The 26,676-nt window shown below is 52.1% G+C and overlaps 1 protein-coding gene and 1 non-coding gene across 2 annotated transcripts; one reads left to right on the plus strand and one right to left on the minus strand.

Annotated features, from left to right (window-relative positions):
- Window positions 1-627: 627 nt before the first annotated feature.
- CRYBG2 (crystallin beta-gamma domain containing 2) lies at window positions 628-26,466 on the minus strand. The gene is made up of 20 exons (XM_020280710.2): window positions 26,031-26,466; window positions 17,943-20,499; window positions 17,518-17,565; window positions 17,322-17,434; window positions 17,034-17,163; window positions 15,110-15,249; window positions 14,162-14,288; window positions 13,835-13,870; window positions 13,355-13,491; window positions 13,082-13,208; window positions 12,621-12,760; window positions 12,386-12,512; window positions 12,171-12,203; window positions 11,936-12,048; window positions 6,414-6,543; window positions 4,562-4,701; window positions 4,096-4,219; window positions 2,470-2,628; window positions 906-1,065; window positions 628-805 (listed from the first exon to the last, which is right to left on the minus strand). The coding sequence occupies exons 1-20, from the start codon at window positions 26,390-26,392 to the stop codon at window positions 717-719; spliced, it is 4,992 nt and encodes a 1,663-aa protein (XP_020136299.2). The 5' UTR covers window positions 26,393-26,466; the 3' UTR covers window positions 628-716.
- On the plus strand, window positions 8,194-8,298 carry LOC142869730 (U6 spliceosomal RNA). The gene has a single exon (XR_012918303.1). It is a non-coding gene; the product is annotated as a U6 spliceosomal RNA (small nuclear RNA).
- Window positions 26,467-26,676: the final 210 nt, after the last annotated feature.

A 26,676-nucleotide genomic window follows, 5' to 3' on the forward strand; every position in this document is an offset into this window, starting at 1 on the left:
GGAGCTCCTCCTCTTCTATGTCCTGTCTTCTCTGAGCTGGGTTAGGGACCCAGCCCCCTGTCCTGGCTTCTCCGAGGCCAAACCTTTAGACCTTGAGACCAGAAGGGACAGCCCTTTGGGATGTGGCCCCCACTCAGCTCTCTTGCCTGGCACACTGAACTTCTAAGTTTTCACCCCTGGACTTGTCTGCATCCTAGAACATTTCCCCTCTGCCACCTCTAACCTGGCTAACTGCTTCCCACTTCTACATCTCAGCTGAGCACCCCTCTTCTAGGCAGGTGGTTTAGGTTCGTGCTCTGTGCTCCCCTCCACTTCTGTTCTTCCCCTGCCACAATGCACCACCCTACCTCTTGAATTCTGGACTGCGAGTTCCCTGAGAGCGGAACAGCCCAGTGCAGACCCCACCCAGGGCAAGCTCAAGGAACACAAGTCAGGGCAACTGCCCAAGACTAGCTCCGCAGGCAGTCTGGTTCCAGCGCTCCCTCTGGTGGCAGAGGGAGGCTGCACATCTGCACCCCAAAGCGGGAGCTGAGGAAAGCCTGAGTGTGAGAAGGTGGCAGGTACACAAATCTTCACCCTGCCTCCACCTTCAAATATGAAGATGCACAAAGATGAGGACACCTGGAAGCATATTAGAAAATAGCTTATGTTACAACAAAAACTCTATAAAAACATTCATCCCAGCAAACACCTCCAGGGCTGGGGGTGGGAGGCGTTCAAAGCACGTGGATGGTCCAGATTTGGGACACCCTCTCCTTGGCCGGCTCCCATAGCACCACGTGGTCCCGGTCATAGCCCCGGCCACCTGGAAGTAGATGATTAAGAGATGGGGAGATAGTCAGAACTGGGGATCCCGCTGCCTTGTGCCCCCTTGGAGACCCTCTCCCATACACACCCCACATTACCCTTCACATCCAGGATCTGGCCTTCGAACATCTGGCTGCAGATGTGGCCTGATTCATTGATGCTCCACGTCTGGCGCGGCAGGCGGCTCTCAGCCCACAGCACCACCTTGGAACCTGGGCTGGGGGGTCCGATCACCTGCAGGCTCATGGTTGGGGCCACCTGAGGCCCCAGGAGGTCATCAGGCACTACTTCCCTGACAGGGACTCCACCATATCCAAGACACCCTTGACACAGGTGGCTTTGAATCCTGGTTCTGTGGACTGAAACCCTGGGCAAGTCTCTTAACCCTTCTGAGCTTTGGTTTCCTTGGGGATGGGAGTTTCCAAAGGCTGGTTTTTGTGAGGGTTCAATGTGAGAAACCATAAAGGACTGGAAAAATATTAACTCCTCCAGGAAGGCTTCCATCATTGACTTCCAAAGCACAGGCTTTAGCATCAGACAAACCTGCACACATTTACTGGCTGTGTGACATTCAGCAAAATACGTAATCTCTCTGTGCTCTGATTTTTTTTGATGTATAAAATGGGGAGTATAATAGGACCTGCCCTGTAGTGCTCTAGACTAAGGATTACAGGAGGCATTTGTGTGAAAGGCACCTCACACATAGTCAGTCTTCTCTCCCATTCCAAGGAAAGGACAAAACTTCTCAATGGCCTACAAAGACCTCCACTCCCCATAACCTTTCTGCCCTTATCTCCTGCTACTTCCCTCACTCACTTCACTCCAGCCACTCAGGTAGACTTGCTTGTTCCTCCCGCAGGGGCTTTGCACTTGCTGTTCCTTCTGCCTGGAATGCTGTTCCCTCAGACATCTACACAGCTGCCTCCCTCAAATGTCACCTTCTCAGCAAGGGCCCCCCTTGTCAGAGCTATCTGATACTCTCTACTCTCCTTTCTTGATTTCTCTTTCCTCTCTTGCACTTTCATCCTCTAAGATACTAAGATATTTTACTTTAAATAAGTTGTTTCTGTCTCTCCCCACTAGGACGAAAGTTTGAGGAGGGCAGGAGTCATTTCTCACTGCTATATCCCTGTCACCTAAAACAGGGCCTGGCACATAGTAGGAGCTCAGGAAATGTCTGTGGAGTGAATATATTATTGTTAATAGGATTCAAGTTCTGTCGCAGGATATCGGAGCTAGGGGGTCCCTTAGAACTGTGGTCCCGAGCCCCTGGGCCACGGCCTAGTACAGATCTGTGGCCTGCTAGGAAATGGGCCATGCATCACCGCCTGAGCTCCACACCACTCCCTCCTCACCACGACACCCCACCCCTGGTTTATGGAAAAATTGTCTTCCATGAAACTGGTCCCTGGTGCCAAAAAGGTTGGGGACTGCTGCCTTAGAAGCATCTGGTGCAATGCTCTTGTTTTACGGACTGAGGCCCAGAGAAGAGTATGACTTGCCCAGAGAATGCAGGGTACACAGGGTCCTGGCTTCTGTGTACATCTCTCTGCATCTGTGGCCCGAGGGTGCGTCCTGTTCCTGACTGGGCTGACACTCCCCAAGATGGGCCTGCAAATGCCTGGGGCCTGGGTGTCCCTGTCCTAGCCCCTACATCCGTACCTGGTTCTTCAGCAGCCCATCCTCGTAGTACCAGATGCAGCTGCCTCCAGCTCGAGGGTCAGAGACCACCACACGGCCTGCCTTCATGTCTTCCACGTGGTCTGGCACCGCCAGGAATCCCCCCAGTGCTGCATTCCAGAGGCGGAAATAAACCCGGCGCTGGTGGTGGGGAGAGGCTGAGTCAGGGGACCGGGGCAGGAATGGTCCAACCTGGGCCCCCAATATCCTCAACTCTGGACTCTCCAGTATCAAGGTCCCAAGCCCTCCTTCCTGCCTCCAAACTTTCCTTGACCCTGCTTCTAAGTCACCCCTTCTTTATATACACATAAGGAAGGCACGCGCATCATACACACACACACATACACACACACAGTTCCATGTTCATAGACACCCACAGATGTGTGCAGAGGGACAAACTGACATGGTCCACATGGTGGCACAGAAGTTCACAGAAAACACAAACACTGGACACACGCAGCCACACAAAGTCACACATCCTAACCAATGTGTCCTAACCTCTGTGCCACGCACCTCTGTTTGCTACAAGGACAGCTGTGTGTAGGAATACAGATGTGCAACACCCATGCAGAAGGGGGCCCCACTGGGGTGGACACTGGGCTATAGACATCACAAATCAGCTGGGGGTCTTAGATGGTGGTGACAGTAATAATAATAATAATCACAGCTAATGCTTGTTGAGTGCTTACCCACCCAAGCACTGTTCTAAGGGTTTTACATATATTATTTATCTTCAGTCTTCAAAACAAACCCATGACAGATATTATCCCCATTTTAAAGATGAGGAAATGGAGGTCCAAGGAAGTATGGTACCTGCCCAAGATTGCAGAGCAAATCCTTGTCCACTTCTGTGGGCCTTTATTTCCCCATCTGTAAAATGTGAGGCGTGGAGATAACCTCCAAGATTTCTTCCAGCAATGATGTTATGAGAGTGGGAATACAGTGACTACACGAATATCCTCATACAAAGACACACACACTCTCAGCAGTGTCATGGGCGCAAACATGCACAGCCATAAATATGCTCCTACAGACACATGCACGTGCGCGCGCGCACACGTCCTTGCCAGAGCACACAGACTCTGCATGGACACAAATAATATCATGAGTGCAGAAATACCCTCCGATGGGCATATACCTGCAGGCACACATACACAGAGCCCACAGCTGTGCTGCCGCGTAAGTGCACATGTACATAAATGAGACCCATGTCCCAACGTGCAGCCACAGACAGACAGAAACACACGTGCAGACACAGTGTTTCCCCAAGTGAGTTGTGGTTACTACCAGTGGGTGGCACGTGAGATCATTTCTAGTACTATGTGGATAAACTTATTTTTGAAAATTTAATGGTAATATATTTATTATAATGTCTGCTAAAAAAAAAATCCTACATACACATCGAACTCATGACTTTATGGACATTATTTCTTAGGACAAGGAGAAGGTAAAAAAAAACTGAGTTGAATTAGAGAAAAATATTCAGTAGATAATGGTTCAAGAGGAATGATGATGTGGCAAAAATTGTGACGAAAGTACACAAATGCTGTGTTTGGGGAACACACAGACACACACCCAGACACACTCGACCCCAGACACGCTACTCACCTGCTTGATGGGGTAGAGGGAGCCCACCCTCTGCGTGCCGCTGTAGGTCAGCCAGTTGGTGATCTCACAGCTGCCTACCAGCCACTGGCGGCCCCGGAAGTCGCTGTGCTCACACAGCACCCAGCTGGGCCCAGCAAGTGCCAGAGACACAGGGACACGACACAGAGACAGACAGAGGAGGAGGCAGGGATGTCAGAGCATTCTCCACCTCCTCTTCTCTCATGCTGGGACCCCACTGCGTGGGATTAGGGTCCTGAGGCAGGAGGAGGAGGCTGGGAAGTAGGCTGGGGGTTTGCAGGACAAAGTAGGTCCTGAGAGGCCCACCAGCCTACACTTCCCTCCTTCCTGGCTCTGAGGGCAGGGGGCAGAAGTGGGGCTGGGGAGAGGCCAGAGGCTCTGGGATCTCCTCCCTCTACTCCTCCCAGCCAGCTGTCCCCGCATCCCAGCCTTCCCACAGCGCACTCACAAGCCCCCCTTGATCCGCACGGACAGCACGTGGTTGTTGAAGCCCTCTGCCTGCAGGCTCCGCACCTCCCTGCTGAGCTCAATCTCCTTCCCCTCGAAGCACTCAAGTCCGTACAGGAAGATGGAGGCCTCTGAAAAGTACTGGGGGCCCAGGGGACAGAGGACGGTGAGGCCATGAGAGCCTGAGTCCCGATAGCCCCCCAGCCCCACACACCTGACTCCCAGATGTATACTTCCCTGCTGAGCTCTGTCCCCACAGCGCCACTGACTCCTGGGCGCTGCCAGCTATGTGTCCCAGATCCTCAAATGCAGTTATGTGCCAGACTGGACCCAGGTTTTCCCCTCAAACCTCCACTCCAGTAAATGACACTTGCAAAAACCAACAGCCAGGCTGGAAACCTGGAGCTCATTCTATATCCTCTCCTTGTCATCATCGCCAAAGCAACAATACTGGTGAAGACAGCACTTCTCATTTCTTTCTTTTTTTTTTGAGACAGAGTCTCACTTTGTTTCCCGGGCTAGAGTGCCGTGGCGTCAGCCTAGCTCACAGCAACCTCAAACTCCTGGGCTCAAGCAATCCTGCTGCCTCAGCCTCCCGAGTAGGTGGGACTATAGGCATGCACCACCATGCCCGGCTAATTTTTTATATATATTTTTAGTTGGTCTATTAATTTCTTTCTATTTTTAGTAGAGACAGGGTCTCGCTCTTGCTCGGGCTGGTTTTGAACTCCTGACCTTGAGCGATCCTCCCACCTTGGCCTCCCAGAGCGCTAGAATTACAGGAGTGAACCACCGCACCAGCCCAGCACTTCTCATTTCTTTGGAGCTTACTATATGCCAGATTTGGTGCTAGCGCTTTTTACCTGATCTCATTATAACACTTCAACAACCCTATAAAGTAGATCCTATTATTATCACCATTGAATAGAGGGGAAACTGAGGCTTGAGAAGGTAAACTGCTTGCTCAAGCCCTAAAGCTGGGCTTCAGAACCAGTTCTGTCTTCAGAGCCCAACATACTCTTGTAAGGGGCTTGGACTCTGGAGCCAGCTGCCTGGGGACAGGCCTGGCTCTGCCTGTCACCAGCTGTGTGATCTGGAACAAATTGCCAGACCACTCTGTGCCTCAGTTTCTACAATTAGAAAAGGAGATAATAATGGTAACACACCTCGTAGGATTGTGGTGAGGATTAAAGGCCTTAGTTCATGGGAAGCCTTTTAAATGGCACCTGGTGCATGCTACGCACACTGTAAGTGTCAGTTGTTCAGACTAGGTACAGCCCACGCAGTCAGTCATCAAGTCCTATAGACGCTAGATCTTTATTTTGGCCCATGTCACTTCCATCCATCTCTTTCCAGGTCCAGAGTATCACCATCCATTCTGGGTCACTCTAGCAGCAACCCCACTGCCTGTCCCATCTGCAGCAGGGCCATCTACCTAGTTGGTCCTGTTACTCCTCCCTACAGGGGCCATCACCTGGGCAGCACTGGCCCCTGCTCCAGGGATGGGAAGGATTAACACCCGAGTGCTGATTAACACCCCTGCACTACTTTTGTATCTGGATACCCCCACTTGGTGTAATCTTTATGTCCATGTGACCATGCACTCCTTGAAGGCAGAGCTATGTCCAATTTGAGCAGTGTCTTCAGGTCCCATTTTAGTGGGTGCTCAATGGATAGTGAGTAAACTGAACTGGCTTTGAAGCCCAGAGTCAAGGAGGCCTGGGGCGGTTCTGGAAAAGACCGAATTCAACCCCCGCACAAGCTGACTAGGCAGTGAGAAGAGGGTCTGTGCTCAGGACCCCTGCAGCAACCTCTGCCTCCAGGGTTGCGTGGAACTGGACGGGGAAACTCACCAGGGGTACCTTCCGGAGAGAGCCCAGGACTGTGGAGGCCAGGCAGCCCATGGCCGTGAGAGTGGGGAACTCGCCCTCAGAGAGAATGTGCTGGTCACCCTCAAAGTTCTTCTCATCAAACAGGATCCAGCTGGGGAAGGGGAAGAAAGGAGAAGGTGAGGGGGTCTCTGAGCCTACCCTGTGCTTGGCCTGCCCAGGCTCCCTGAGATGCACAAGAATGGACACAGACTTGATCGTGTTCTCCTAGCCCAGGTGAAGTCAAGGATGAACAGGCACTGCACCAGCAGGGACTAAGGTCAGACTTTAGAAAGCACTGAATGAAATCCTACTGCCGGTATGGAGGGGAATTTGGCAATATTAAACAAAACTCTACAGGAATTACTCAGCAATCCCATATCTAGGAATCTATCCCAAGGATACCCCTCAAAAATATGAAATAACACACATCAGGCTATTCACTATAGCACTGTTTGCAATAGCTAAGAGTGGAAGCAGCCCAAATACCCACTAATAGGGAATTTGCTGAATAAGCTAAGAAATGGAATATAACATAGCAGTTAAGAGGAATGAGAAAGTGCTCTTAAAGGGATATAAATTCTCACCCCAGTTAAAATGGCTTTTATTCAAAAGACAGATAATAACAAATGCTGGCAAGGTTGTGGAGAAAGGGGAACACTTGTACAGTCTTGGTGGAAATGTAAATTAGTATAGCCACTATGGACAACAGTAGGGAGGTTTCTCAAAAAACTAAAAATAGAACTTTCATATGATCTAGCAATCCCACTCCCAGATATGTACCTAAAAGAAAGAAAATCAGTACTTCGGAGAGATAGCTGCGCTCCATGTTTACTGCAGCACTATTCACAATAGCCAAGATTTGAAATCAACCTAAGTGCCTATCAACAAATGAACAGATAAAGAAAATGTGGTGCACATACACAGTGCAATATTATTAAGCCATACATAGGAATGAAATCCTGTCATTTGTAACAACATGGATGAAAGTGGAGGCCATTATGTTAAGTGAAATAAGCCAGACACAGAAAGACAAATTTCACATGTTCTCATTCATATGTTGGAGCTAAATATTAAAACAATTGAACTCACAGAGAGTAGATAGAGAGTAGGATGATGGTTACCATAGGCTGGGATGGGTAGTAGGGGGCAGGGGGGTATAAAATGGGAATGGTTAATGGATGCAAAAATACAGTTAAGTAGAATGAATAAGATCTAGTATTTTATAGAACAGAGTGACTCAATCAACAGTAAGTTATTATATATTTTAAAATAACTAAAAGAGTGGAATTAGGGCCAGGCACGGTGGCTCACGCCTGTAATCCTAGCACTCTGGGAGGCTGAGGCGGGCGGATTGCTCGAGGTCAGGAGTTCGAGACCAGCCTGAGCAAGAGCAAGACCCCGTCTCTACTATAAATAGAAAGAAATTAATTGGCCAACTAATATATATAGAAAAAATCAGCCCAGCATGGTGGCGCATGCCTGTAGTCCCAGCTACTCGGGAGGCTGAGGCAGAAGGATTGCCTGAGCCCAGGAGTTTGAGGTTGCTGTGAGCTAGGCTGACGCCACGGCACTCACTCTAGCCTGGGCAACAAAGCGAGACTCTGTCTCAAAAAAAATAAAGAGTGGAATTAGAATGTTCCTAACACAAAGAAAGCATAAATGGTTGAGGTGGTGGATACCCCAATTACCCTGACATATAATCATTATAGATTATATGCCTTTATCAAAACATCACATGTACCCTATAAAGATACACACCTATGTGCTTGCTCTGGCAGCACATATACTAAAAATTGGAACAATACAGAGATTAGCATGGCCCCTGTGCAAGGATGACACACAAATTCGTGAAACGTTTCATATATTAAAAAAAAAAAAAGATACGCACCTATAATGTATCCATGATAATGAAAAATGAAAAAAAAATTTTTTAAGTGATCTCCAAATAATTAAATGAAAAAAACAAGACATATAACAGTGTTTACAGTACACTTCCTTAAAAGATTGAAATATAGGCTGGGCATGGTGACTCACGCCTGTAATCCCAGCACTTTGGGAGGCCGAGGCAGGAAGATTACTTTAGGCCAAGAGTTGAGAACAGCCTGAGCAAGAGTGAGACCCCATCTTTACAAAAAAAATAGAAAAATGAGTCAGGCATGGTGGCCTGTACCTGTAGTCCCAGATACTTAGGAGGCTGAGGCAGGAAGATCACTTGAACCCAGGAGTTTGAGGTTGCAGTGAGCTACGATGATGCTACTGCACTCTAGCCTGGGCAACAGAGTGAGACCCTATCTCAAAACAAAACAAAAAAGATTGAAATGTAACTCACATACCATAAAATTCACTCTTTTTTTTTTTTTTTTTTTTTTTTTTGAGACAGAGTCTCGCTTTGTTGCCCAGGCTGGAGTGAGTGCTGTGGCGTCAGCCTCGCTCACAGCAACCTCAAACTCCTGGGCTCAAGCAATCCTCTTGCCTCAGCCTCCCGAGTAGCTGGGACTACAGGCATGCGCCACCATGCCCGGCTAGTTTTTTCTATATATATTAGTTGGCCAATTAATTTCTTTCTATTTATAGTAGAGACGGGGTCTTGCTCTTGCTCAGGCTGGTCTCGAACTCCTGACCTCGAGCAATCCGCCCGCCTCGGCCTCCCAGAGTGCTAGGATTACAGGCGTGAGCCACTATTATGAGTATATATTTGCTTATATCTTCAGAAAGAAACAATGGATAAGTAAATCAAATACTAAAAAATGATTTCTATAGGGGAGGAAGTGGAAAAAGTTTCAGAGACAGACAGGGAAGCTATTGGCTTTGGAATTGTTATAGACTGAATGTTTGTATGTTCCCAAAATCATATGTTAAAGCCCTAACACTCAAAGTAATGGTATTTAGAGATAGGGCCTTTGGGAGCCAATTAAGTTTAGATGAGGTCATGAGGGTGGGACCCACAATGGAACTAGTGTGCTTGTAAGCAGAGGAAGAGACAAGATCTCACACTCTCTCTACTAATATGAGAACACACAGCAAGAAGGCAGCCTTCTACAATTCAGAGAGTCCTCACTGGGGAACTGAATTGGTCGTACCTTCTTAGACTTCCCACCTCCAGAACTGTGAGAAAATAAATTTCTGCTTTTTAAACCAAGCAGTCTATGGTATTTTGTTACAGCAACCTGAGCTAAGACAGGAACCACATAAATATTTCATGTAATTTAAAAAACAGAATTGAATAAAAATGAAAAATATATCTAAATATTGAAAATAAATAAAATAAATGAACCTAACCTGATAGGTTGGTGACATAACCATACATAACAAAGTATGGTCTCAAATGTCTTTAAAGCATAGTATTTTGATCTATACATACCTAATGGGATATAGGGAATGCCCTGAGGACAAAAAGATCCACAAGAAACCTCAAACTGCATTCAGTGGTTTTTAGTGTTAGTGGTAATATTGGTATTATATTAATAATTTTGAGACACCTAGCATGCATATTTTGATCTTTAAATATCATTTCCCACTGAAAGGAATCAGGGTTCCTTGGTAAATGGCTAATTCCAGGTTTGGGGCAAAAAATGTACAAAATTATCTTTGTCATCTTATTGTACCAAGGAAGTTATCAAAACTACTGGGGTCGGCTGGGCGTGGTGGCTCATGTCTGTAATCCTAGCACTCCGGGAGGCCGAGGGGGGCGGATTGCTCAAGGTTAGGAGTTCAAAACCAGCCTGAGCAAAAGTGAGACCCGTCTCTACTATAAATAGAAAGAAATTAATTGGCCAACTAATATATATAGAAAAAATTAGCCGGGCATGGTGGCGCATGCCTACAGTCCCAGCTACTCAGGAGGCTGAGGCAGGAGGATTGCTTGAGCCCAGGAGTTTGAGGTTCCTATAAGCTAGGCTGATGCCATGGCACTCATTCTAGACTGGGCAACAAAGCGAGACTCTGTCTCAAAAAACAAACAAAGAAACAAACAAAAAACTACTGGGGTCATATCAAAGGACCAGAGGCAGTTTGAAGGAGCTCCCATTGGTCAAAGATGGAATAATTTGAGCATACGAAAAAATAGTAACTGCAATGGATTGAAGCATATCAAATATATAAAAATCCATGAGTTCATAACAATACTTTAAAAATATTATCATTGGTCAGCTTTGGAGGTTGCTGGAGCATCAATTCAGAAATTATTCTGGAAATTGAGAGAAAGTATCAAATATAATCCTTGAGAAAGGATCAAACTACCTTTTCTATGTAAACTATTTCAGGTAACCGAATAGTTAAAAGGGGAATGTTCATCATTATTGAAGCATTCTAGACAATATGTGTCGAAGGAATAACAAAAATTAGAAAATCATTCTGTAACCTCTAAAGAAATGATGGATCTATGCAATTATCATCAATGGATGCTAAAACTATTAGATAAAAGATAAATGGGGAATCTTATAATGTTGGGACCTTAATATTATTAAAAATAGGGGCAAAGCAGCATCCTCCTGTAGTCTCAGCTACTAGGTAGGCAGAGGCAGGAGGATCATTTGAGTCCAGGAATTCAAGGCTGCAGTGCACTATGATCAGTGAATAACCACTGCACTCCAGCCTGGGCAACATAGCAAGATCCCATCTCTAAAAAAATTAAAAAATAAAAAAGTAAGACAACCAGACGCCTCCCATGTGCCTCCTGATGTGATGCAATGGGAAGTATATAACACCACCTATGTAGTTTTATTGCCAAAAAACAAAACAAAACACCCTGAATCTAATCAAGCCTCTACATCTAACAAGCAGTTTACAAGAAATATGGAAGACAGAGTAACAAGGTAAAAGATAGTACCACGAAGCAATTAGCTAAATATAAAATATGGGAAACTTACAGGGCAAATTATTGGGTTTCTTCAAACAAATAAATGGCATAAAACAAGAAAGGAAGGGGAACTGTTATAGATTAGAGACTAAATCTACCAAATGCAATGTGTGGGCCTTATTTGGATACTGAGAAAAACAAACTAATTTAACCAAGGCATTTTTGAGACAATGGAAGAAATTTGACTTGGTATGAGGTAGTAACTAACAAATTAACGTTAATTTTATTAGATGTAATAATGACTTGTGGCTATGTGGGGGTGGGGTAGTCCTTTCTTATTAGAGATATATATTGAAGTATTTACCCATGAAATTTTATGTTATGTCAGAGATTTAAAATACCCCACTTAAAAAAAAAAAGCAGATGGACAGATGAAACAAGATTGGGATTACTTATATTACACTATCTACAGTTTTACATTTTCCATGAAAACTTTATTTTTGTTCGTTTTAAATTTGAATGGCTTGGGGTGGAACAGCTAATATCAAGGAAGCCTAAGAAAGGAAATCATTTGAAAGAACCTCTTCCTGCAGCCCGGATTCCCAAACTGAGTTAAGCGCTTCCTGGCAGATCCGTCCCGCCCCCCTCGAACCTCAGAGCACACCCCGCCCTCCGCCCTCCGCCCCTCCGCCCCTCCGCGTCTCACCTGCCGCCCTGGACACGGCAGGACTGGGGGTGGAAGGAGGCGGGCAGAGAGGCCTGGTCATCCTCGAAGGAGATGTGGTCGCCCAGGAAGTCGGGGCCGGAGAAAAGCTGAATCTGGAAGCAGAAAGGAGGAGATGCGGGTGGCGGAGGGCGACGGAGTGGGACGGAGGTGGTGAAGGCCGGGAGAAGCTGGTAGGGTGCGCCCCCACCAGCTCGCTGCAGAGTCCCCTCCTTACCTTCGAGACAAAGTGCACTTCGTGCTCCCCGACCTGAGGAGAGACCAAAGTTCCGAGACTTAAAGAGAGCGCCAGCCCCCACCCCAGTTCCTCCAGGTTTCAGCGTTGCCCCCTCGTCCCCGCCCTTTCCCGGGGCCCCGCCCCTTCTGCGGGGGGCGGACCCGACTCCAAACCCCGCCCCTCGCTGGAGCCCCGCCCACGCGGCCCGCACGCACCTGCAAGACCGGCTGCAGCGAGGCGAGGGCGCTGTTGCCCGCGCCCCAGTCCTCGCAGTTTCGGTACACGCCCTTCTCCAGGACGAACTGTTCCCCCGAGAAGCCCACCTCCTGGTAGGCCACCCACCTGCGGGAAGGGCGGGGCATGGGTCGGCGGAGGCGGAACCCGCACCGCTCCTGGAACCGCCCCCGGCCCGCCCCTGTCCGCCCAGCTCCCGCGGCCTGCGTCACTCACACGCCGCTGAGTACGTGGATGGCCTGCGTGCGGGGTCCGTGTCGCACCAGCTCCACGTCCGGCAACGCCTTGCTCACCTCCACACCGTGCCCCTCAAAGTCTGTGGCCTCAAACAGCAGCACGGCCGGGTCCCCGAAGTCCTGGGCCCCAGGGACAGTCAGGTCTCTCCCGCCCGGGGACAGAAAGGTCTCTCCCGCCCGGGGACAGAAAGGTCTCTCCCGCCCGGGGACAGAAACCCCTGAGAGTGCCCAGACCCCAGGGTCGCAGCCCACCCGGGGAATTAGGGGTGAGGCTGTCAGTGTAGCCTGGAGAAGAGCAGCAAGAGGGAGAGAGGCTAGACTTCAGGGAGCACTTCCAGGAAGGATAGGAAGGGGGCTCCAAATTCTTCCCTCCACAAATTGTAGTGGGGGAAATCTGGCTGTGGCCAGAGGCAGAGGGATGGCCCAGTTGCCCTTGCTTACCGTCCGGATAACCCGCAGGGAGGTCAGCAACTCATCATAGCCTCCCCAGTGTGTCCAGTCAGGGTATTCTCCCTCTTCCAGCAGATACTGGTGGCCCCGGAAGCCCTCCTTCTCGTAGCCCACCCAGCTGGGGGAAGGGAGGATAGACAGGCAGATTCAGTCACAGGAAGCCCATGGATGGCTAAGACAGCTGCCCCCACCCCCAGGTAGCTCCCCACCCACAAGGGTAAAGGCCAGTGGGGGAGATGATGTAGAAGGGTCCTGAGTCCTCACCAGCCCCCAAGAACTCGCAGGGACCCCACAGAGATCAGGTGAGGGCTCTGGCTGTCCTCTGGCTGCTGAAGGTTGTAGATGTCTCTGCTCACTTCCCAGCTGCGACCCTGAAAGCCTGGGGCCTCATACACCACAGCCTGTGGGGAAGGGGTGTCGGTATAGTGGGGAGTCATCTGGACCCAAGCACACCCAGCCAGCCCAGGAAGGGCTCTGCCCAGCACCAGCCAAGAGCACCCCTCCCCCAGCCGACACCCCCTCACTGAGCCCCATCCCCTTACCTAACTTCTGTCTCTACTCTGACCTCTGACCTGGTCCTTACATATCAAAAGTTCTCAGTGAGCCCCTCAGGCTCCATCTCCCCAGACCAGCCTTCTGGCCCCCAGTGCCCTCTTCTCTGGTTTTTCAGTCCAGGCCATTCTAGCCACACACTCCTCCCCCAGCACCAAAGGCCCCCTTTGACCTTGAAGCCCAGACCCTTACCTTGGGCTCCCCTGGCTTCTCCACACTTGGGCAGCCCTGCAGAGGACACAGAAATGTGACGCCAGCCCAGAGGGGAGGAAAGATGGGGCTGGGGACCTATGATCTTCTTGATCCTGAGACCCCCATGCCTTCCCTCTCCCCAACTCCTTGGGCTAATCCTCCCTCTCCTCCTACCACCCTTCCCAGGAGGAGCTCCCAGGGGGTGGTCCCAAAGGGGTGCTGTGTTATACTTCATCCCCCCTTGCCCGCAGACTGTTGGGACCATGCTACTCAGGACCAGGGGAGGAGCCTGGACCTACCCGCCTGTGGGTGGGCCCTGCTCTTTACCAATCTCATGGGCTCCAGGGAGCCCACACTGGGCTCCGTTGTGCCCCAGGCCTCTGAGGTGGGGTACTCTCCAGGCTCCAGGATGTAGGGGGTGTCTTCGAAGAATGGTTTGGGGTACAGCAGCCACCTGGGGGAAGGCAGAGAGGCTGCTGCACTCCAGACCCCAAGGGACAAATTGGTGGAAGGGAGGGAAGGTTTAGAGGGGAGGAGGTTTGCAGGGGAGGGGCCCATCACGGGGACTCTGGAGGACACCTCAATCCTCTGTAATCTCTTGCGGTAGCCACTCCATTGGTCTCCCTTCCTCTGGCCTTGCCCTCTCTAATTGCACACAGTACTTGGAGAGTTCTTTCTAGCACACCTACCTGCTTAAAACCCCGAGTAGTTCCCTCTTAGCCTTAGAAGACAGCCCAACTGCACAGAGGCCCTGCCTGGCCCTTTCCTTCCTCCTGGGCCTCATCTCTCCCCACTTGTTACTTGCACTGGTAAGGCTGAAATTCTGAAGCTTAGATGGCTCACCTCTGGGCCTCCGCATGTGCTATTCCCTCTGCCAGATATGCTCTTTTCCCCATTCATTCAATTAACAAATATTCAGGGGACTCTACACTGCCAGACCCTGCTTCAGCCATCAGGGATACAGTAGTGAATAAAACATACTAAATCCCTGTCCTCGTGGAGCTTACATTCTCGGGCAGCTTAACCCAGCTGAGGTGTCTCCTCTTCCAAAAAGGTTTCTCTGACTCCCACACCCTGCCCCCCCCCCCATGGTTGGTGAAGGGGACCCTGCTTCTGCATTCCAGAACTCTGGATCGCTACTGCCTGTTTATTTGCCTGTCCCCACCAGTAGGCTGAGCACTTTTGAAGGCAGGAGCTATGTCCTGTCACCTCTGTGTCCCTAGCACCCAGCACAATGAATGTCAAAGGAAGGATTCCAGAACAGCCCAGACTCACAGTCCTGCAGAGACAGTGGCAGACGCCACCTTCAGGGGCTTCTCCAGGCCCTGGGCGTCCTTCAAGGCCTCTGTTAGCTTCACCTGTTCGCCCTGGAGGCCCTCCTCAGAGAACAGGCTGATCTCCGGGATGCCATAGTCCTGCAGGAGCGGAGAGGAACGAAGTATAAAACAGCACCTGTTGGAGACTGCCTCTGCTCCCCAAGTCTGTCTAGCCAAGGCTCCAGGGGGTTTCTGGGTAAACCTTTGTGGTTGTCTCTTCAGAAACCAGGAGAGTGACTGGGTGTTCTCTGCAAGGTCAGCCAGCCAAGCCTGAGACCAAAGCCCTTGCTGGTCCCTTGCTAGACCTTTGGGAAGATTCCAGACCAAAGTTCCCAGGTGAACCTGCAAAGCGCCATGCCCATCCCCTTGCCTCTGGGCAGCCTGACTTCCAGCCTGATGAGGCCATGGGTAAGATGGACAGCCACTTCCTGAGGTCCACTTCTGACCCTTCCTTTGGGTACAATTCCTGCCTCTATCTGGACTGGCTTTGCCTACACCTCATCCCAGGAAGCAGAAGGTCCTCTGCATTCTGGGTGTTTCTTCCTCACCAGGACTATTTTCACTCATTCATCAAAGGTTTATGAAGCATCTACTGAGTGCAAGGCACTGTCCTATCCCATCTCCTTTAATCCTGCCCATGGGTGTTACTAAGTGAGGCTCAGCGAAGTTAAGCAACCTGCCCAAGGTCACACAGCTTGTAAGTAGCAGAACCAAACACAGAGTAGTTTCTCTTTCACTGTAGCAACCCAGCACCTCCCACGTACTAGGCACACAACAGGTGCCCAATCAATGCTGAATGGATCAAATGAATTCCAGACCATCTGACTTCAAAGCCTTGTTTTTCTCTTGTAGCTCGTTACCTCCCACATGAAGATGAATTTATTGTGAGAAGCTCACAATTAACTGTCCACAAACATTCGTGTGTTTCTGGAGAGGCTTTGAAAACTCCTGTCCTACTGGGCCATTGCCCTACTTAAGGCTAATCAGCTCTTGTCATCTCTTAACTAGGAAGATTGCAACAGCTCTGGACTCAGTTATTCATTAAAAGCAAAAAACAAACCAAAAATACTCCAAATGTCTGATAGACCCTGCTTTTAGAGTCACTCTTCTTCCTTCTGGGTCTCCCCAGTGGTGGGGATGGTTTTGTCAAGCTTAATTTCGAAAGTTTGTAAATCTGTGCTGTCAAAACAATGTTGCTGGTTTTTTTCACTTTAAAAATATGAAATTATCATCTTGACTTTTGAAACCACACACCCTTCCCTCAAAAATCAGAGGTGCTCCCGGCTGGAAATCACAGCCCTTCCCTGTCTCCCTGCCTCCAGGATCCCAGTCTTTTCTCCGCCTGGCAGCCAGAGGGATGTCCATAAATCCTCTACCTGGTTAGATGGCATCCCAGCTTCAGATCCAACCCTCATAGCCCAGCTTGCCTGTAAGTCCTGCAGGGCAGAGCAGATCTCACCCTGCTCATTGCCTGGCACAGTGCCTGGCATGCAGTAGACATGAGTGAGCATCCGTGAGCAAACGAATGAACAGACATGCACGGCATGTGGGGTCTAGCTGTGGGCCTAAGAGCTGGCCCCTGGGTGGCAGGTGACTACTGCACATTCTTTCTTGCCCCGTCTCTGCTGCTCTCACCTTGTCCTGCTCCAGCACCAGCTCAAACTTCCCCAGGCTGCTTCCCTAAGTGGGGCTTGGCCTCTGCCTGGCTTCCCAAGCCAGGCTGCATGCTGCTCAGAAGCCCTTTCTCCCCCAGTCAGTTCCAAGGTCGGTCAGGAATCTACAGGTCAGTCCATAGTAAGCCCCCTGCCCCCACTCCATATGATCTCTCCCAGAGATTCCAACTCTAGGCACTCAAAGCTGTGTGCACCTTCCAGCACACTCACCCGGACCACCCTCCTTAGGGAGCCAAAGCCTTGCGTGCCCCACGTTGGCCCCGGGGCTCTGAGTTCCACGTCTCCTTCAGGCAGGACCATCTTCCGGCCCCGGAACTCCGGCTCTTCGTACAGCACCCAGCTGTGGACACAGAAACCCCAGCTCACAGGTGAGGAGGAGGATGTGCCAGGGTCTCTGGGGAGCTGATGGGTTTCTGCCAGGCTGGCCTGGCCACTCCTCACTGCCCTCCGCACCCCCAGCTTCACAGCCAGGATGCCCACTGGGCACTCCCCACTCACCAGCCTCGCACCACCCGTATGGAGGCTACGTGAGCCCAGCCCGTGGCGTCAGCAACGTCTTCCCAGACCTCCCTGCTGCCGCCTTGGCAGCCAGGCTCGGAGAAGAGGATCACCTGAGAAGGCACAAAAGGGGTCTCAGGCCCACCCCAGGCCCCCACCTTCTGCTGCCCTCACCCACTCAGCCCCACGCCCCTACCTTTCCAGGCCTGGTGTTCAGCTTGCCCTGGGTCTTTAAGGCTGGGCTCTGAAACGAAGGGGTTGGCAAGAAGTCTTATGGAGTCACCTCTTTGCTGTCTCCCCAAACCCTGCCATTCTGAGGACCCCACATCCTCCCTAAGGTGTGGCCCACAGAGGATACCACTCTTGTCCCCAACCCCCAGGGGCCTCATCACCCTGTCCCAGGAGCTGGGCATTCATCACTCCCCTCCCCCAGCTTCCAGGATATCGGAGCCACCAAGCCCTTTGGAATCCTCAGGGCAAACCTCCCGCTGTCTGGATAGGGAGACTGAGGCCCAGAAGGATGGGGCCTGCACAGCCTCCTGCCCCAGAGACCCTGACTCTCACCCAGCACCATTCTCACACCACCCAGACCCTCCCTGGCCCACCCGAGGCCTCACTCACCCACCCCTCTGGGGACTGGGAATATGCGGGCCTCTCTGGCGGTGGCCTTTCACTGCAGAGCAGGGGCAACTGTCCTGGCACCTTCCTGAGCCCTGGTGCTCCATGGGGTGGCAGAGCAGATAGCTTTGTGCCCAGTGGTTCTGGGGCAGGGGCCTCCTTGGTGGCAGGCACCAGACTGCCAAAGAGAAGGCTGCCTCCGAGACGGGAAGCGGGCCTGCTGCCTGCCTGCAGCTCCAGCCCCAGCTCTGGGTGGGGGCCCTTGGCACCTGCTACGTGCTTCTTCATCATCTCCAGAGGCGAGCAAGAGGCCTGGCTGGGCCTGGCGGGGCGCAGGTCCCAGGAGGGGCTGGGCCCAGCCTTCTCCTGCCTGCGCTGGAGCTTCTCGTCATCACTCAGGTAGGGGTTCTCCGGCTCTTCCTCCTCTTCCTCCTCCTCCTTCTCTTCCAGTGCAGGCACCTCCTGGGGCCCGGGGCCCAGCACCCAAGGCCCAGGCTGGTCCTCCTCTATGGCAGGCAGCGTGGCGTACATGGCCAGGTAGGAGGAGCGCGGGGCTCGTGGCAGCCGGTGGGTGCGGAGGATCTCAGGGGGCTCCATGCTCCGCAGGGTATCCAGGAAAATCTCTAGGTCAGCATCCAGGGCCACCTCATCCTCCTCCCTCGATGGCTCTGGACACATCTTGCCCTCAGTGGGGTCAGGCACGAGCTGGGGCTCCATGCTGGCCTCTGCTTCTGTGGCCACTGGGGCAGGGGTGCCTCCTGGGCTGGGGTACACTTTGTCCACTGAGGAGGATGGGGCAGGGAGAACAGGAGGGTCCTGGAAAACCACTTTCTGGGTGGAAAATGGGGCAGCAGAAGCACCTGAGCCCTGGAAAACCTCTTTTTGGGAGGGAGGTGAGATGGAACTCCCTTCAGAACCCTGGGCAACCTTATCCTGTTTGGAGATCAGGGGAGCAGGAGCAGCTGGGCCTTGGACTGTCTCTTCCTCGGTGAGGGAAGGGGCAAAGCTGCCTGCAATACCCTGGACAACCTCTTTTTGGATACTAGGGCTGCCTTCGGAGCCCTGGACAACCTTGGTTGAGAGGGATGAGGCAGCAAGAGCACCAGGGCCTTGCACTACCTCTTTCCGGGTAGGGGAGAAGACAGGGACATTTTTAGAGTCCTGAAAAAATTTATTCCTTGGAGAGGATGGAGCAGAAAGACCTCCTGGGCTGGGGACAGCCTCCCTTCTTGTAGAGGATGGAGTCAGAGGTTGTCCAGGGACTTTCACACCTTCGCTCTTTACCATGGGCAGGACAGTGGCAGCAGGGGGCTTCGTGAGCCCTTCCCTTTTTGAAGGGGGAATGACATGGGGAGTGAGCTGGGCCCTGGGGTGAGTGGGCACCACAGGCTGCTCTGGGGGGTGGGCTGGGTCCATGGAAAGGGCATGGGTCTGGAGTCTGGGAGAGGAGGGGACTGGTGTTTGGCCCTGAGAAGCCTGGAGAGGGAGCTGGGTGGGGCTGGAGGCTGTCTGCACCCTTGGGTGCTCATAGGTCCTGGCATCCAGGGTTTTGCCCTGGGCTTGGTCTGGGTGGGCTATAGGGACATCCTGGTTCTGAAGTGGGTGACCATCTGCTGGGATGCCTGTAGGGGCCAGGGTAGAAGTGTCCTTTAATTCCGCTGTCTCTGTCTCTGATGGCTGCCTCAGGGCTACCCCTGCTGTGCTGCCCAGGCCCGAGGTCCTTGGCACGGAAGCCACAGGCCTAGGCAGGTGGCTGGCAGGTGGGTTGTGCTCAGCAGGCACGAGGCTGGTTAGCAATTCCAGGGCCTGGCTGTGGCTGGGCGAGCCCTCGGCCCGGGGGCTCACCACCACTGCCCTCACCGTGCGGGCAACGTTGCGGCCCCTTGGCAGGGCCTCACCCGGAAGTGATGGTCCCACAGTCACAGAGCTGCTCATCCGCTTGTCCACGTGCCCTCCCACCATCGTGGTGGTCCGCACTGTGCGTGTCACCCGCCGTTCCTCGAGGCTCCAGGAGCTCCCACTAGTGAGACCCACACCTGGGTGAGGGCTTGGCTCTCGGGGCCCAGGCAGGGGCACTAAGAACTCAGTCCTGGCCATGGCTCCCAAGCCTGGGGGCTCAGTACTGGGAGGCTGGGTGCTGCCATCGCCCTGGTCCATGGCCTCCTTCTGCCTCCTCACTGGCCTTTTCTCCTTGGGGGGTGGCGTGTACTTCTTGGAAAAGATGGGCCCATGGCTCTGGAAGTTCTTGGAGCCAGCCCCATCCCGAGGGCCTTGGCAACTCACAGTCTCTTCTTCCCGTGTAGCAAAGCCATTGACTTCTCCACGATGGTGGCTGTGCTCAAACATCTCCTCCCGGGGGGCTTCCATCTGGGCCCCTGATACCAGGGACACCTTGTGAAAACGGTGTCTGATCTCTTCCTGGGCAGGGGGCCGCTGCCGCCACGTCAGTATGGCACTTACCACTCGCGCCTCAGCCCGGGCCGGGGGCCCACCTGCCTCCTCCATGTTGGGCCCTGGTGATCTGTCCTGTGGTGTCCTTGTCTCACTGTGGTCCAGCTCCCTGCAGATGGTGCCAGGAAGAAGAGAGATAAGGGTCAAAGGGTGGCGAGAATGGTTTCCCAAGTGCAGGGTCCTTCAAAGGGTGAAGCTGAAGCCTGCGCCTGAAAGGAGAGCGAAGGAAGGAGAAAGGAAGGGGCATCTGGCCCACTGGTTGTGGAGGGGCTGGGACTGTGCCCGAGGAGTCCTGGGTCTAGTTCTCCAGGAGTTGAAAACCGAGAAACTGGAAAGCCAAAAACTGGGCAAGTGTCTTTCTAACCCCATTCCTGACCATTAAAAGGGAAGAAAGGAAAGATGGCCTTTAGCCCCAAGCAGAGCTGGGGTCCCCCGGGCCTGTCGCTCTCTAGCTGGGTGACCTTGGGCAGGCCACTTCTCCACTTTGAGCCTCAGGGTCCTCTGCCGCAAACCTGATGTAATGACTGACTGCTTCACAGGGTCATGCCAGGTAAGAGAGTAAGAATGAAAAGTGACTTTATAAACTAAAACCCTGGCTCATAAACTTCTTGCTGTCACCTTGGAGATTTGTGACCAAATTTTAGCAGTGTGCACACGTGTATACTAGCATGAGCATGTGGTGATGACAATCAGAGCGTGGGGCGTGTGTGTGTAGACACAAGTCTGTGTGCATGTGTGTGTAGATCTAACAGAGTCCCTCAGGACACGGCACTTTCGGCCTTACAAATGCACTTTCCCCTCAGTTCTCTTCTCTGACTGTTATTTTCCCCATGGAACAGATGAAGAAACTGAGGGTCAGAGAAGAGGAGTGACGAGCTCAGGATGATGCAGCTATGCAGTTGCCAGGGTAGGGTTTGAATTCATGTCTTCTAAGTTCACATCCAGGCATCCTCCCTCCTACCCCCTAGGCCAAGGTTCTGGGCACATCTTGCTATTCCTGACCATCAGTAAAGCACATCTCTCCCTCACTCCTGGAGGGGCAAGGCCTGGGTCTTATTTTTTTCTGACCCCTCCCTTGATCTCTTTTCTTTCTTTTTTTTTTTTTTGTTTTGAGACAGTCTCGCTTTGTTGCCCAGTCTAGAGTGAGTGCCGTGGCGTCAGCCTAGCTCACAGCAACCTCAAACTCCTGGGCTCAAGCAATCCTGCTGCCTCAGCCTCCCGAGTAGCTGGGACTACAGGCATGCGCCACCATGCCCGGCTAATTTTTTCTATGTATATTAGTTGGCCAATTAATTTCTATTTATAGTAGAGATGGGGTCTCGCTCTTGCTCAGACTGGTTTCGAACTCCTAACCTCGAGCAATCCGCCCGCCTCAGCCTCCCTGAGTGCTAGGATTACAGGCGTGAGCCACCGCGCCCAGCCTCTCCCTTGATCTCTGGGTCCCCGTAACCTTCTTTACTAAATGGGGATAATACTAACGCCTGCCTAAGAAGCCCTCTAAGCTCCTGCTTTGGTTTGTTTGTTTTTGTTTTTGTTTTTGTTTTTTGAGACAGAGTCTCACTTTGTTGCCCAGCCTAGAGTGAGTGCCGTGGCGTCAGCCTAGCTCACAGCAACCTCAAACTCCTGGGCTCGAGCAATCCTACTGCCTCAGCCTCCAGCGTAGCTGGGACTACAGGCATGTACCACCATGCCAGGCTAATTTTATATATATATTTTTTTAGTTGGTCAATTAATTTCTATTTTTAGTAGAGATGGGGTCTCGCTCAGGCTGGTTTTGAACTCCTGACCTCAAGCAATCCACCCGCCTCGGCCTCCCAGAGTGCTAGTATTGATTACAGGCGTGAGCCACCACACCCGGCCTCCTGGTTTGGTTTGAATATCTGTCCCTCCAAAACTCATGTTGAAATTTAATCCCCAATGTGGCAGTACTGAGAGGTGGGGCCTTTAAGAGGCCATTGGGTTATGAGGACTCTGCCCTCATGAATCCATTAATCTACTCGTGGATTAATGGATTAGTGAGTTAATATGATTGTGGGAGTGGCTTTAGAAGAAGGGAAAGGGAGACCTGAGCTAGCACTGCAGCCCCCTTGCCCTGTGTTGCCCTGCACCACCTCAGGACTCTGCAGAGACCTGCCAGCAAGAAGGCCCTCACCAGATGCGCCCTCTTGACCTTGGACTTCCCAGCCTCCAGAACTGGAAGAAATAAATTCTGTTGCTTATAAATTATCCAGTTTCAGGTATTCTGTTATTAGCAACAGGAAACAGACTGAGACAACTCCCTAGGAACTCTCTGGTAAATTTCTCTGTTTTAATCGTTGCAAACAACAACAGCCATTTATTGAGAGTTTACTCTGCCAAACACCTTGCTAGGTGCTTTATGTTCATTGTCCTGTTGAATTCTCAGAAGAATCCCATGACCTTGGGACCTCATGCAGAATAAATTATTAACACATTATAAATAAACATTTCCATTTTGCAGATGAGATTTTAAAAATGCTCAGAGAGGTTAAGAAATTTGCCCAGTCACACAGTAGCAGAGTCAAGACTTGAACCTCAAAATTAGCTGGGCATGGTGGGGCATGCCTGTAGTCCCAGCTACTTGGGAGGCTGAGGCAGGAGGATTGCTTGAACCCAGGAGTTTGAGCTCTGAGCTAGGCTGACGCCACGGCACTCTAGCCCGGGCAACAGAGTGAGAATCTGTCTCAAAGAAAAAAAAAAAAAAGACTTGAACCCCAACCCTTCCAAACACCTTAATGTATTTATCTGATAAACTGAGTCTCTTTGGTTTGCAAGTTTACTTTTAAAGGAGGCCACATCAGTCCTGGAGGAGCTGTCCATCCTCACTCCAGACTGCATTGACCAGGGCAATCCTATTCTCAGACCTCAAGGACCCCAGAGAGATCAGCCTGTTCAGTCCCAGTCTCACTGCTGGCCTGTCTTCAGCTCTGTTCCTCTTTTCCATGAGGCAGCCCCCAAAGACCCCACCCTGAGCCAGAAATGGACCCACTGCCACAACTCCCCTCCCCCATCTCCATCTCCCTCCCTCCCGAGGAGCTGGTGGAATCCAGAACTTTGACCCTACCCTATGGCCCAGCCATGACTCAGGTTTTATGAGGGGCAGAGATGAAAAGAACTGAGGCCCAGGGAAGCTGACCTGATTCCCAGACCACTGGTGGCTATGACAGCATCTGGGACAGGTCTGGGGGGCCCTGGAAGGTCGGGGCTTAGATGGCTTCCCATTCCCCCAGGCCAGAGCTTCCTGAGAGCAAGGCATAGCCAGATACTCAAGGCCCTGGATTTTAGCCCTTCACTGAGCCCCAAACCCCCTCTCCTGACCTCATTAAGGACGGAGCTCCCCTTTCCCAATGGAACCCCCATCCTCACTGGGACTCCCCCACATGGAGCCTGACCCCTTTGCAGAGCCCCCCAAGTCCCTGTCCTCCCACTGAGTCTCTCTCCATTTCTGAATAATAGTAACAACCACCTACGCTTCTCTGAGACTCCTTGTCCCTGATGGTGCTGATAGTAACTCATTCATTCATTCACTCATTCAGTGCTAATTATGTCAGGTGATGTGCTAGATCCTGGTTAAACTCATCCAAAGCCAACTTTCTCATGAAGGTGGTATACTAGGAGTCCAGAGATCTGAGAATTTGATGTAAAAGCAGGAACATTTGGAAGGCCCAGTCAGCTTTGGCAAGGCAACAAGGAGAGCGGCTTTAAAGGAAGCCGTCCATGATCAGATCAGATATTGTCAATGACCTTCCAACAATCAGAATTCAGTGCCTTTCCCAACCCAACCCAAACCCTGGACAACACCCCTGACAGTCACTCATTCCACAAGCATGTGGTCATTGGCTTCTGCTCGCATACCTCTAGGACCAGGGAGGTCACCACTTGACAGTTCACCAGCCCCATCCCTAGACAGTCATGACTGCTAGAATGTTCTTCAAACTATGTTGGAATGTGCCTGCCTATAGCTCCCCCCTTTTGTCCTTGCTCTGAAGACATACCCCAATGACCCAGGCTGCCTCTCCTGGGCCAGCAGAAGGACTGGTTCCCAGAGCCCATTCTTCTCCGGGGCCCCAGACCAGAAGTGGATTTGTTGGCAGGGTGACCTGTGAACTCCAAGCAAGGTGTGTGGAGCTGAGAAGGGAGAGGCTGAGTAGGGGGCGGGGGGAGTGTGGGAAAGAGCCTTGTGCAACCCAACAAGCTCTGGATTCTCCCGCCTTACCTGTGAGTCACCCCCAAACTAGGCCAAACCAGTCCACAGGCCCACATGCCGGCAAACACATGCTGCGTCACACAGGCACACGCACCGACTCAGACAGACACTGACGCAGACCCACAGAATTACACAGGCACAAAAATACACCCAGAAGCCTTCATGAACACACAAAATCAGAGACACACGCAAACGCACACACACTCACCAACAAACACAAACACACAGTCACAGAGCTACAAACACAGATGCTCAGAGATACAACAGATATAGAAGTCACATATACGCACAGAGAAACACACAGACACAATGACACACATGTGCACACAGTCAATTTCACAGCCACAAGCTCTCCTCCCGCTAAAATTCACCCACACTTGAACATGGACACACACTTGGATGTGCACATATCTTACACGTTCCCACTTGCAGCCCCAGCTGTGTCTTGCCCCCACTCCACATTTGCTAATTGTGGCCCAGAGATCCCTCCCCCACATAAAAAAATAATGTTCCTAGAAGTTAAGTCACCTGCCTCCCTCTCTAAGTGAGCCCTGGCCTCCCACCAGAGTCTGACTTAACCTTCCTGAACCTCAGTTTCCCTACTGTAATTAGGTTGAGGGCCCCGGGATTCATGGGACTGTTGTGGGGATTAAATAAAGTCATGCTTAGAAAACAAACTGTGACAGCCACCCCGTCATCCTTAGAAGCCTTCAAAGCCTCACTCGAAGCCGTGCCCCGCAGGGTCGTCCCACAGAAGTCCCACATTCACCCCTCCTCAGTGAGTTTTGGGGGACCTATCCTTCTACCTCTGAACCCACCAGATTTAGGAGAGTCATTTGTACACAAATAAAAACCCAGGGCTTAAGAATCCCGACGCCTGTTCCTGTGGCTGCCAGTGCAGAGCCAGGTGGGGTAATTATTGCTGCCACTGAGACGTAATTAATAAGCATCCCTGCTATTTTGGCAGCTCAACTCTCTAGAGTTCAAAGCATGTTCCTGTAACCACCTCCTCCTTCCTCATCTCTAGCTACCAAATCCAACTCAAAGCCCAGAGAGGTTAAGCAACTTGCCCCAGGACACCCAGCAACTTGCCTATTCCCAGGCTGGGTCTGTGGCCTCCCGAACGGAACTGGGGAGTGGTGGGTGTTACTGAGAAGAAGGTGACCCCCACCTGCCCATCGTCTCTGTGACAGGCTTTCCCCTTCCTTGGGAGGGCAAGGGAGAGCAGCAGGGATTTCAGGAGGTAGCCTGTGGCTGAAGGGAGGAGAGGAGGTGGGAGGGTTGGCAGAGTCCCCTCACGCTCAGGGTGCTGAATGAATGGGCCTTGAGTTGGAGAAGCCTAGGGAACAGGCAGAGGCCCAAGAGGCCAGTCTCCCCTCCACCATCTCCCCACACGGGGACCGACCCCCACTCACCGTCTGCGTAGGGACCCAGGTGGCCGGCCAGCCCGGAGCTCCTGCCGCTGGGCTACGCTGCCCTGATGCCGTTGGGCTCTCAGCCGGGGCTCCCAGGGCTGGGCAGTCAGACACCCCGTGATGGGGCGTGGCCCCTGGAGAGGCTCCCGCCAGCCCCTGGATTCCTCAGGGCCGCAGGGGTGTGGAGCTGGTTGGGCCGGTTCCTCACCCTCCTCCCCAGGTGCCTGCCCGAGCCCCTGCAGGGTGACAGTGATGCAGTAGCGGGTCCTCCTGGTCGAGGGACGCTGCGTGTGTAGGGTCTGAGCTGGCTCCGGTGGGGCTGGCCCTGGGATGCCAGGCTCGCCCTTTGCCCCCTCTGCCATGGAGAAGGAGGCTGGGCAGGGCAGCAGGGGTGTGTCTTCCAGGTTGCCGGGTGGCTCAGGCCTCAGAGGGACCTCTGGGGCTGTGTCTGGAGGTTGCTGACGGGCACCGCCTGGGAACCCCTGTTCCCAAAGTCCAGGAGCCGGCCCCGGGAAAGAGGGGTGCCTGGTACCAGCAGGCTCTGCTGAGGCCACAGCCAGTGCCAGGCTCTCAGGCCCCACGAAGGCATGGCTGGCCAGGTCAGAGGTGCTGCCCACAGCTGGCCTCTGTAGGCGCCCCAGGGGCT

This window comes from Microcebus murinus, chromosome 2 (assembly GCF_040939455.1).
Source record: "Microcebus murinus isolate Inina chromosome 2, M.murinus_Inina_mat1.0, whole genome shotgun sequence".
NCBI lineage: Eukaryota > Metazoa > Chordata > Mammalia > Primates > Cheirogaleidae > Microcebus > Microcebus murinus.